General features: G+C 46.2%; 1 protein-coding gene across 5 annotated transcripts in view; it reads left to right on the top strand.

The window, feature by feature from the left end:
• adgrl2a (adhesion G protein-coupled receptor L2a) overlaps nucleotides 1-12660 on the top strand; it is an 865273-nt gene that overhangs the window by 846583 nt on the left and 6030 nt on the right. For 4 of the 5 annotated variants that reach the window (XM_078560693.1, XM_078560690.1, XM_078560691.1 and 1 more), the window contains one exon: nucleotides 5723-5819. The exons of the other annotated variant lie outside the window; for it this stretch is intronic. In XM_078560693.1, the coding sequence (XP_078416819.1) occupies nucleotides 5723-5819 (97 nt within the window). The remainder of the gene's footprint in view (nucleotides 1-5722; nucleotides 5820-12660) is intronic. 5 annotated transcript variants of the gene reach the window in all.

Here is a 12660-nt window from a genome sequence, read left to right as displayed (position 1 = left end):
AAATGCTGGCCTAGCCAGCGAGGCCCACATCCCATGAATGAATTTTTTAAAAACTTAGATTTCCAGAAGACATTTGATAAGGTGCCACATCAAAGATTATTGCAGAAAATAGGGGGTAACATATTGGCATGGATACAAGATTGGCTAGCTAACAGAAAACACAAAACAGACAGTAGGCATAAATGGGTCATTTTCTGGTTGACAAGATGTAACGAGTGGTGTGCCACGGGGGTCAGTGCTGAGGCCCCAATGTTTTCCAAGTTATTTAAATGACTTGGATGAAGGGACCGAAGGTATGGTTGCTAAATTTGCTGGTGACACAAAAGATACATAGGGAAGTAAGTTGTGAAGAGGACGTAAGGAGGCTACAAAGTGACATAGATAGGTTAAATGAGTGGGCAAAGATCTGGCAAACGAGTATAATGTGGGAAAATGTGATATTGCCCATTTTGAGAAGAAGAATAAAAAAGAAGTATATTATCTAAATGGTGGAAGATTGCAGAGCTCAGAGATGCAAATCTGGGTGTCCAAGTGCATGAATTGCAAAAGGTTAATATGCAGGCCCGGCAAGTAATTAGGAAAGTTAATAGAGTGCTGTTGTTTATTGCAAGGGGAATTGAATACAAAAGTAGGAAGGTTATGCTACAGTTGTATAGGGCATTGGTGAGACCACATCTGGAGTACTGTGTACAGTATTGGGCTCCTTATTTAAGGAAGGATGTAAATGCATGGGCGGGTTGTCTTATGAGGAAAGGTTGATCAAGCCAGGCTTGTATCCACTGGAGTTTAGAAGAGTAAGAGGCGACTTGATTGAAACATATAAGATCGTGAGGGGTTTTGACAGGGTGGATGTGGAGAGGATGTTTCCTCTTGTGGAAGAATCTAGAACTAGGGGTCACTTTAAAAATAAGGGGTCGCCCATTGAGGAGAAATTTTTTCTCTCAGAGTCTTTGGAACTCTCTTCCTGAAAAGGCAGTGGAAGCAGAGTTTTTGAATATTTTAAGGCTGAGCTGGATAGATTCTCCATAAGCAAGGGGATGAAAGGTGAAAGGGGGTAGGTGGGAATGTGGAGTTGAGGTTACAATCAGATTAGCCATGATCTTATTGAATGGCGGAACAGGCTCGAGGAACCGAGTGGCCTATTCCTGCTCCTAATTCGTGTGATCGCTAAAAGCCTCCATTGCCATATTTGATGCAATGACTTTGTATTTTTGTTGTGGTGATGATTATTGTCCTTGGAGAAATCAGTGACAGAATTGTCCCAGATTCGCATTAGGTGTGGTAGCAGGCGTGATTAAAGACATTTTACCCGCCAGCCACAATGGCGGGTTTTCATGCCATATCGCCCTTTCCTGTCTCATTAATTATGCAGCCACAGGAAACAAACTGCCTCACCGGCAGGCAGCCTCCAATTTGCCCGCCATACCATGTTACATCGCTGCTTCCTCATGCCGGACACCATATTTAAACTGCTGCCTCGTGCACACTTCTCAATGCCTGCAGCCCTAGACTTCTCCGGTGAAGACATGGCCCCCAAAAGCCAAGAAGAGTGCAGCTCCCCCGATTCGGTGACGCATCCCCGGGGTGCCTTCTGGATGGGAGGCTCTCTGTAATGTCCTCTACCCCCACCTCTGGCCGCAGGAGACCCATCAGTTTCACCACTCCGACTTGGGAGGCGGTGGCAGAGGTGGTCAGTGCCAATGCTGCACACAAGAGGTTGACCATCCAGCGTAGAAAGGGGATGAATGATCTCATCTGTGCTGCCAGGGTAAGGCAACCACCTCATCACTCTAAACTCGCACACTCCCAAGCCCATCACACATTCACTGTCATCTCACTCACTGCCAGCTCAAGGGACATCACCACTCACTCTCCCCCATGTCTCCACCTGGCATCATATTCTCTGGAGACTGCCTCCCCAGCTCTCACCATCTTGAGGCCACTTGCGCAGATCAACATGTGCCCCCCCTCACACACACCCTGGGATACGCTCCTTCCCCAGTACAGCCCTCATCCTGCAGCCTTTTCCCTTTCCTGAGGTCACTTCTCCCCCTTCCCCAAGCAAGCCCTAGCCCTGCAGCCATTGAAAAGCCACCCGCCCCCTACCTGACAGCTGGTTTGGTAGGTAGAGTCCTGCTCATGAGCCCCCCCTAAAAGTGATGTGGTGCTGCCTGCGAAGCCTGGTGCTGATGACCGTGAGTGCTGCCCGATGCAAGGTAGGCAAACGAGCTTTGACGTTGTGAAAAAAAATTGGTGTGCAATCATGCCAACGTGCCCAGATGATCCAGCATGGGGGGGATGATTCCGGCGAGTAGGGCTTATAATAAGATGCTAAAGTATTGAAATTAGGTTCCCAACATGTACCGCCATTGACGGGTAGAGCGGACAGTCGCAAACTAGTTTCATGACGGCATAAATCCCATTTTTGGCCTTCTCACCATATTGTCTGCTCACTCCCACCGTGATGCTTGCCCCCAGTGGAACCGGACTGTCCCACCCATTGTATTTCTCCAGTTTTCCAATCTTTTCATGCCTGCGAGGTTGACATTTCCCATTGTTGGTAATTCCCCCATTTTCAACCTGGCTAATTTATGTTCATTTTTGAAGCTTCTCCCTGTCAGATTTTGTTGTCTGGCATTTTAAAATCAGAGGTTGTCCTCGCAAAGGTTGAGCAACAACTTGCTCTTTTGACACTATCTAGAAGGTTCCCTGCTCTCACTCTCGTTAAGTTTGCCAGAGACGCAGAAGATCTTTTATGTGGATTGTCCACCATTTGAGCCTTCATTGTTCAAATAGACTTTGCCCACCATATGCCTCCTAAATCAAGCAATCGCTTTTTGAAATGCTGTGGAAGATAACGCCTTTCCCAATCATAGAATTTTAATGGCACAGAAGGAGGCCATTCGGCCCATTGTGTCTGCACCGGCTCTCCGAACGAGCATTATGACCTAGTGCTATTGCCCTGCCTTTGCCCCATACCCCTGCACATTGTTTCTATTCAGATAGCCAGCTAATGCCCTCTTGAAGCAGTGACACTTTGTGGAAAATACGTGGCATTTCTATAATGAAGGGCATCACCTGTTTTGAGGACTGTTAACGTTTAGCTGCCACCTACGATATTTAGTGAAAGAATTGGCCAGGTTACAAAAGCAAAGTGCTACGGAAATCTGAGATAAGAACAAAAATCTCTGGGAGTGCCCGGCAGGTCGGAAGAACGAAACAAGAGTTAATGGCCGGATTCTCCGGCCCCACCACGGCGGTGAGCCAGCCAAACGTCCACTGACGTTGGCGGCACTGACGTTGGTGGCACTGGTAAATCCTGTTGGGTGGGCAGGACTGAAGGTCCCACCGAGCACTTCAGGGCAGTGCATTTAATCGAGGATCCATCCCAGAATTAACCGGCTCATCCTGTTGACAGGATTAGCCTTCGAAACCTGAATGTGCACCAGACTTTCCCGTGCGATGGTTTATTTTAATTCGTTAGGCAAACTCGAGGGAACATTGGGATAGGGTTGAAACTTCTTCATTGATGGAAATCAAGACAAGGTTGCTATACGTGAGTGTAGTTTGGAGGAGGCTAAGGACAAGGCATCCAATCGGGACTCGTCTATTGGGCACCTGCTCCTTCTAGTTGTTGGAACAGACCGAAGCTGTCCCACTGCCCTGGGCGACAGTCCTCTCTCAAACAGAAACTGATCCGATGATTTATCTCATTTGCCATTTCCTGGGCCTTGCTTTGTGCAAATTTTCCACATATTTGTTCACACAACGACAGTGACTAGATTTTTAAAAAAGGAATAATTAATTATATACGAAGCAATTTGTGCTATCCAGGGGAAGGGGCAGGGCGCGCTACGTCAATGCAAGTTAAACTTGTTTTTTGTTACCAGGTGTTCGAAAACATGCCGAGTGAATTGTTTCTTCAATGTCTATTGCTCAAATCATGTTGCTTCGTATTATGTGAAACACAGTGGGAAAACAATACAGAACACATATTTCCACATATATCCATATCTCCACCCTGAACGACAGAAGAGATTCAAACCATCAATGGTCATTCATCTCCTCACTGCTCATCTTATCAGTGCATTATTTACCCATATAACCCTGTGCTTCCAAATAATTCATTCCATGTGAACTGCATTGAGCTGTCACTAAGAGATACACTACATAAATACAAGTCTACGTTCTTTTGCATTGCTCAATGTAATCCTTCATGGCTTTGGCCTTCCTTAGATTGGTGATCTTTGATGGCCCTTATCTCCCCTCCTTCAACTCTGCTCTCTTGGGCACCCCGATTTTCATTGCTCTCCAATTGGTACCTTCAGCTGCCTGAGCTCATAGCTCGGGAATTCCTTCCCTAAATGCTCTCCACCTTTCTACCTCCCTCTCCCCCTTCAAGATTTTCCTTAAAACCTGCTTCTTTGACCAAGCTGTTATCTCCCAATATGGCTTGGTGTCAAATTTTATTTGATAACATTTCTGTGAAGGGCGGCAGGGCATTTTTACTACATTAAAGTCACTGTAATCAATACAAATGGCTGTTGTTTAAACTGGTAATTGTCCACAAATTTGTCATGGATTTCACATAGTTTGCTGCAGAATGCCCTTGGTTAGTCTACAAGGGGGGAAAAAAAGACAATGTTTTTCCAATATCACAAGCTGAGTCCACCCGTGGGTATAAGTTACTTGATTGTATCCTGCAAACCAACATTGTCTATTTGCCTCTGATAAACTCTGGGCAAGGTTTCCTTTGGATGCACAACTCCAACATGATGCCAGTTGTAGTGAGAGGTCCGAACCCCTGCCTTTATAGAAAGAATTTACATTACTCTTATTTCCTATTCTGAAGCCAACAGCTCTGCGCTTTGGACGTTCTCAAGACTAGCCTCGTAAGCACGGTAACAAGAATTTGCTACCCCTTGTGCTTTTTGACTTAAAGGTTGATTTTCAAACTGAAGAAACCAGCTCAGAAAAAAAGAAAAGCAAAACGTGTACAGTGTGATTGTATAATCGTTGGCTGTGTATCGATTTTTTAAAAAATTACTTAAGATGCTTATATTTCCTTCCCTTCAGTATTCAGTACAAAATGGTTTCAACAGTTGGAGCAACGGGCACTAACTGAAGTCACATCTTCAGGTTTTAACCTGAGTCACTGTGCTTTCACAGCCAAGTTATCTATCCTTGAGGGAACATGAGACATGGGTGGGTTGAAGCCTCTGGATCTGGACTTGTTGTCAACAGGAAGATAAGCCACAAAGCAGAAATGAGCACCAGCTGATGGATTTTGTTTTCAGGCACAAAGCCTGTTGCGTTGCGTGGTCAGGAGTACGTGACTCTTCTGATTGGAAATAGGGATCAAAGACCAGAATGCTTTCAGCTTAGCTTCTCCACGAGAGAAGGCTGGTTTAATTCTCCAGCGCTCGCTTGCAGTCCCTCTCGCTGAGCCACGAGCGAGAAGGCGGCATCACATAGGCCAGTTTGCACTTTAATCCCTCTTCAAAGTCGCTGATCATATATTTGCGGGGGTGGGGGAGGAGGGTCCCCATCACATTGTATTAACGCACGAGTGGAGTGGGCAGCATTCCCGCTCCTGTTCCTTTGTTGCTCAAGAGATGTCAAGGCAACATTTTATAATCGTTTCATGTAGACCGGCCTTATTTTTTCTCTTTTCTTTCTTTCTGAGTGCTTTTGCTCACCAGCCTATTTGGCTTATTCACAGAGTCGTATTAGAAGGATGTGGAATGACACTGTGCGAAAACAATCAGAATCTTCCTTTATCTCAGGTGAAATCAACAGCACCTCAACACTTAATCAAGGTCAGTTCCTGGGGGGGCGGGGGGGTGAAGAAATAAAAAAAAAAATGTCTATGGAATGGGGGTGTCGTTTGTGCGTGTCCTGGTGTGGCTTTTCTGTGATGTCGCTACTTAAAAAGAAAACCCACAGATCTAGTGCGGCTAAAAAATATACACGTCTGGATTTTTCTCAAAGAATTCACAACCTAACGTAACCTTTTTTTTCGCAAAAAGAGCTTCTTTTCCCGCCTTTCCCTATTCGATATATCTTGAATCCACCAAAGTGTAATTTACTTGGTTTTTGTCGGGGTAATGCAGAAGTGATGTACAGAGCTAATCAGAATGGTCATTTTGGGTTCTTCTGACAACTCGGTGAGTTTATCCAGTGGCTAGCTGAGCCCCCTTCAGACCAGGAAAATCCCAAGCTCCATCTTGGGCCTGTAGTGAGTTGACTGGAGAGCCAGCCCCCATAAAGTGGTGTCATTCACTGAGGCAGAGAGGGGACAAGTAGATAAATCCCATTAAAAAAAATTGGAAGAAACTCCTTTACCCAAAGTGTGGTGAGAATGTGGAACTTGCCATCACAGGGAGCGGCCCAAGCGAATGGTATAGATGCATTTAAGGGGAAGCTAGACAAGCACGTGAGGGAGAAGGGAATAGAGGGTTGCAATGATAGATTTAGATGAGGAAAGAAGGCAGGAGGATGGAGTGGAGCCATAAAGGTTGGCAAGGACTGGTGAGGCCGAATGGCCTGTTTCTGTGCCATATATCCAATGTTCACTGTTACCTGAGCTTCCCCATTCCTGATCATTGCGCATGCCGACACCGGTCTCGGCAGTCAGGCAGGCTGTCGAGGCTCATGCGACGGTGACTTGGCTACTACGGGAAGTTGATTGGCAGTGAAGGAGTTATATCTGCAGCAAAGAGTTGAGGGAAGGTGAGAAAATGTTTTCCCCGAGCCTTGTAACTGGAGACTGGAGGGGAACACTTGTCTTTTTGGCCCCCGAGACTCTGGGGTCACCTGGTTGTAGTGAAGGCAAGGTAACCCGATGGGGGAAAGACGCAACCATGGAGGAAACCAGCCCTAGGATCTCTCCATTTCAGCTAGACTCCCTGTACGAAGGCACTATCACCACTGCCTTATATTGATGCCTTCACTGAGCTCAAATCATCAAGTCCTGCCCTCGCACGAAAGCAGGAAAATCTTCTCCACCCATCCCCAGCCCCCTACCCACCTCACCACCACCCACACCATCCCACAGTTCTTCTAAACTCATAGCCTGAAACACTACAACTTTAACAAAACAGGCATCTCCCCCCCCCCGCCTGGAGTATGGTGTCCAATTCTGGGCACCACACTTTAGGGAGGGCGTGAAGACTTTGGAGAAGGTTCCGAAGAGATTCATTCGAATTGTAGCAGGGATGAGGGAGTGATGGATGGACTGGGAAAACTGGGGCTGTTCCCTTTAGGGCAGAGAAGGCTTCAAGGAGAGTAGCTAGATGGTATTCAGAATCATGAAGGGTTTACATAGAATAAATAAACTGTTTTCATGGCTGAAGGGTCGATAAGGAGAGGGCACAGATTTAAGGTGATTTGGCAAAAAAAACTAGAGGCGACTGGAGGAAAGGTTATTTATGCAAAATGTGATTATGGTTTGAAATGCGCTGCAGATTCAATAGTAACTTTCAAAAGAAAAAACTGGGTATATAATACAAAAAAGGGGGGAAAGTGCAGGGCTACGGAGAAAGTGCAGGAGAGGTTCACTAATCTGATAACTCTTTCAAAGAGCCAGCACAAGCATGATAGGCCCAATGGGCTCCTTCTGTGCTGCAAGGTTCTCTTCTCTGATTGACACGCGTGAGGGATGCACTGTGCGTAGCCAGCGGTTGTGTTGGGGTGCACACACCCCATCAAAGCATCCAGTTGGAGAGGCAATGAAAAATAAAGGGTACAATGTGAAAACAGGAACAGAACGCCTATATGCTCACAAATCATTGAAGGTGACAGGGCAGGTTGAGAAAGCGGTTTAAAAAGGCGTAGCTGATCCCAGGCCTTATTAGTAGGGGCATAGAGTACAAGAACAAGGAAGTTATGATGAATTAAAGCAAAATACTGCAGATTCTGGAAAGCCGAAATAAAAACAGAAAATGCTGGTAAAACTCAGGTCTGGCAGCACCTGTGGAGAGAGAAACAGAGTTAATGTTTTGAGTTCATATGGCTCTTCTTCAGAGCTAAAGAGCTGAAGTTGTGATGAACCTGTATAAAACACTGGCTCAGCCTCAACTGGGGCATAGTGTCCAGTTCTGGGCACCACAGTTTAGGAAGAGGATATGAAGGCATTAGAGAGGGTGCGGAAAAGATTCATGAAAATGGTTCCAGGGATGAGGAACTTTAGTAACATGGATAGATGGGAGAAGCTGTTCTCCTTGGAGAAGAGGCTGTTGAGAGGAGATTCGATGGAGGTGCTCAAGATCACGAGAGATCTAGACAGAGTAGACAGAGAGAAACCGTTCACATTGACGGAAGATTCGAGAACCAGAAGACAACAATTTCAGGTGATTAACAAAAGAAGCAGAGGTGACACGAGGGAAAACATTTTTACACAGCGAATGGTTAGCACCTGGAATGTGCTGCCTGAGAGTGTGGTGGAGGCAGGTTCAATCGTGGCTTCCAAAACAGAATTGGATAAGCACCTGAAGAGAAAAAAAAATTTCAGGGGCTTCAGGGATGGGGCAGGGAGCGGGACCAGCCAAATTGGTCTGACAGCCGGGTTTAGACTCGACAGGCCGAATTGCCTCCTTCTGTGCTTCAGACATTCCATATGAACGTTTGCTGCCTCGTTGCTGGCAACTAGCCAACACGCCTTCAGCCAGCTGACTCTGTGATCTCAGAATTTCCTGCCACGAATCCTTCCACCTCTCCAGTTTTTTTAAGTTCCTCCTTAAAAGCAACCATCGGTTCAGACCTCTGTTCACTCTCCCAGCCTCTCCTCCTCTGGCTTGGCGTTGTTTCCTCCTCCTTATGGATCCGAAGCACCTACGGACCATTGACGGCATTAAAGGTTCAGAGTAAACGCCAGTTGCTTTCACTGTTGCTACCCCTCTCTATTCATCTTTAACACCCTCCGAAATTCTGCTTATTCACTGCCGCTGCCTTTCGCCACTTCCTCTCCCTCAGCTCCCAGCTCAGTGTTGGCCTTTATGTGCTTCACTACCATAAAGACATGGGCTGCAAGTTGTTGTAGCAAAGGCATTGAACGAATTAACACCTAGTTGCTTTCTTTCAAATAACGAGCTTTCGTTAACGCCCTCATCAATCATGTTGCGCTGGCTGGATGAGCTGTATGGATTTTACAGAGCAACTGGCACTAGACTCATGAATTTTACACAATGATAATACTCCTATTGATTGTTAATCGATTAAGAATAGGGCTTCACACTGAGGCACAGCCATGACTTGAGATAAATATAAGACAATCCTCACGTATTGATGTACCTTGATAATAACTCGAGTGGACAGGAGGTTTTCACGTTGTAGAAAAGCTCCTTGCTGACTGAGTTATCAGACTCTGAAGCCAACAGAGGCACTCTTGAAGTAAAATATTTAGCAGACGATTCATTATCTCAGGCCTAAATTAAAATGTGATATTTTAAATGTTTACCTTATCGCAGCTGGTTTAATAAAGGGGGAGAGCAGTGATAAAATGCATCCATGAGATGTGTGAAGTACCCAAATTTATTTTGTTATTGTACAGAAGAGGAGAATATTTTTGTTTTTGCTTTGTTTTTTTATTCATTGTGGACAATGTTACTCTGCTATGATATATTTCCCTTCCCAAGTTGCTCTTGAGTACCTTACTAGGCACTCCGGAGAGCATTTAAGAGGCAATAATGGTGTTGTGAGACTCTAGTCATGTTTAGGCAAGATGAGGGGAAGGACAGCAAGCGGCCTTCACTAAAGGACCTCAGTGAACCAGTTGGGTTTTTGTGACAATCCAACAGCTTCGTGGTCTCTCACCGAAACAAGCCTTTGTATTTCTGGATCTCAGTGGGATTTGAACTCACTTTCTACTGGGTTAGCCTGCCAGCCCCTGGCCAAGCAACATAACTACCTTCACTGACCGTATCCTGAAGTAGTGTACTCAGGGGGTTAATGTTGCCGTCTCTGAGCCATGCAAGTTCAGTCACCAACCTGTGCTGAATTTTACCCGAGGTACACTTGTTCCTCTGGGTTGGCGGGGGAGGGGGTAGCCCGCTTCTAAAAGCCGTATAGTGGTCACCCGCTGGGCACTTGTTCCAGCGGAAGGCAGTCTTTAATTATTGGCATAGATTAGAGAAACTGGGGCCGTTCTCCTTTGAGAAGAGAAGTTGAGAGGAGATTCGAAAAGAGGTGTTCAAAATCAGGAAGGGTACGGACAGAGTAGACAGGGAGAAACTGTTCCTGTTGGCGGAAGGGTTGAGAACCAGAGGGCACCGACTTAAAAGTGTTGACAAAACAGTCAAAGGCATCATCTTTTGCATAGCGAGTCGTTAGGGACCTGGAATGCGCTGCCTGAGAATGTGGTGGAGGCAGATTCAATCGCGGCTTTCAAAAGGGGATTAGGTAAATGCGCAGAGAGAGAAAAATTGCTGGGCTATGGGGAAAGGGCTGGGGGTTGGGGGGCAGTGAGACTTGCTAAATTGCTGCTGCAGAGAGCTGGCATGGACACAGCAGGCTGAATGGCCTCCGGTGCTGTAACTATTCTATGATTCCATGGACAGATGAGGGTAGGGCAGGGCTCGGCTATGAAGTCTTCCGCAGTCAAATAGTGCAGTGTTTGGCCACCGCGATCGCACAGACGCAATTCCATCTGACTTGGTACATTTGCCACTTCTGTACACCTCCGGCTCCCGATCTCAGGCTGTGGGTATGTGGCTTTTGGGACCCAAATGTCAGAGGCACAACTCAGCCCTCGATACTTTATTGACTGCGTAAGTCTCCCTGTTAATCGCATGTGCTTCATTTACAAGTGACAGTATTCCATTTTTAGGGATGTTCACTCGCCCCCTCCTGCCGCACCACCTTTACCATCTCAGCAGTCATTATTTAGAAGAGGAGAGGACCATGTCAATAGGAAGCAGTAACAATACAGGTGTTTTGGAAAACAGATAAAACATGTCATAAGTCTTTAGGTAATTGGTCCGAAACTAGACCTGTTAACTTACGAATAACTAAATAGACTTCAAACTAACAAGCGAATTGGCCGGGTGTTTTAATTTCAGCAACTTAATACCTCGTCGCTGTCCATTCTAAATTAAAGTAAATGCCTCGTGGAATTAGTCAGGATAAGGACTAGAAGAATTGCAAATCTCTGAACAAATGCCGCATCAGCAACCATGCATCCAATGATTTAAAACGGAGGGATGGGGTGGCGGCAGGGGTTGGGGGTGGTGAGGCAGTGGTCACCTGAGAAATTACCCGAATGTTAAGCAGTCAGTAGTTTTGTGGACGGTTGCACGCGCCTTTGCTGTGACTGTGTGCAGCTTGCCTACAACAGCCAAGGTCGATGCTTAAATCGGCTTCAACTTCATGCAGTCCCGAATTTCCCCCTCTCCGACCCCTGACCCCCATTCCCCACACGAGGGCCTTGAGAAGTGAATGGAAGGAAACCCCTTTAATCATGAGAGAGTGGCGGCCGCTTCCCAGATTCCTGCCTCATCCAACACTCGCAAACCTTTTCAACGATCGGGAGGTGGAAGCTCTGCCAATTTTTATTTCCCCCCCCACCACCCGTCCACCTGCCTCTTTCATTTTGTTCCCTCACTCTCTAGGCAAGGAAATGCTCCTGCTGTGACCTGTGAGGTACCTTTTGGATGTTAACCGCCGCCAGTTAAATGCAAGTTGCCGATGTTGTTGCCCGGCTGAGAACAGGCAAGGAATTGAACCTGTGATGCTCTTACGCCTCCCTGGGTCAGCTACTCACTGGATAAACTCACTGAGCTATTGGGAGAGAGAGAGAGAGAGAGAGAGGGAGAGAAAGTGGAGGAAGAGGGTGGATGGATGGGGGTAAGGGGGGGGGAATTAGGTCACCTACAGCATACCCTGCAGCTACAACTGAACGTGGGCCAGAGTTTATTGAGACCATAAGCAGGGAATTAGCAGTGAATAAGTGGACAGTTATTGTGCGGCACACAAAGTAAGACTTCCTCAATGCAAGGAAAACATGTTATCAATTTTCACCTTACTCTTTGCAATGTGGCTCTGGCTTACATGTCTGAGAGCCATAGGGGCCTTGTTAAGCCTTGAAAATGAAGAGGAGGGATAGTCGCCCTTGACCATTTTTGGGACCTCTTTTTTTTTCATGAGCGGTGATGTAATGCTTAGTAATTTTACTCCGTAGGCGATCGGACCTTGTCAGCTGAATTTTAAACGGCAGCCCATTTTACTTTTTTAAGAGAGCCACCTTCACTTGTGTGTTTTGAAAGAGTCTGTGAGCTTAACGAAATCAAAACCAAACTGATGTATCTTTTTCTGTCTTGTTGCTTTAGGGATGACGGGCAATTATCTACTAACAAATCCTCTTCTGCGACCCCATGGCACTAACAACCCTTATAACACCTTGCTTGCGGAAACCGTTGTCTTTAATTCCCCTTCAGCTGACGTGTTTAGCTCACCAGGTGTGCTTACTTAACTCTTGGAAAACCATTGTTAACACAGCCGCTAGACGTTTCTCTTTCGGGCAGTAGCGGAGAGGTTAGGGTGGACTGTAGTCGGAATTGCCCTGGCAAATAGAAAGAGTATTGGAGTCACTTCAAAGTGAGCTTTATCACATTAATGGTGCTCTATAGCCAGCAGAATATTAAATACAAGCAAATCACCCCTACC

Source organism: Cetorhinus maximus, chromosome 17 (genome assembly GCF_964194155.1).
Source record: "Cetorhinus maximus chromosome 17, sCetMax3.hap1.1, whole genome shotgun sequence".
Taxonomy (NCBI): Eukaryota; Metazoa; Chordata; class Chondrichthyes; order Lamniformes; family Cetorhinidae; genus Cetorhinus; species Cetorhinus maximus.
Note: the sequence above shows the minus strand (reverse complement) of the source record. Positions and strands in the feature narration are given on the sequence as shown.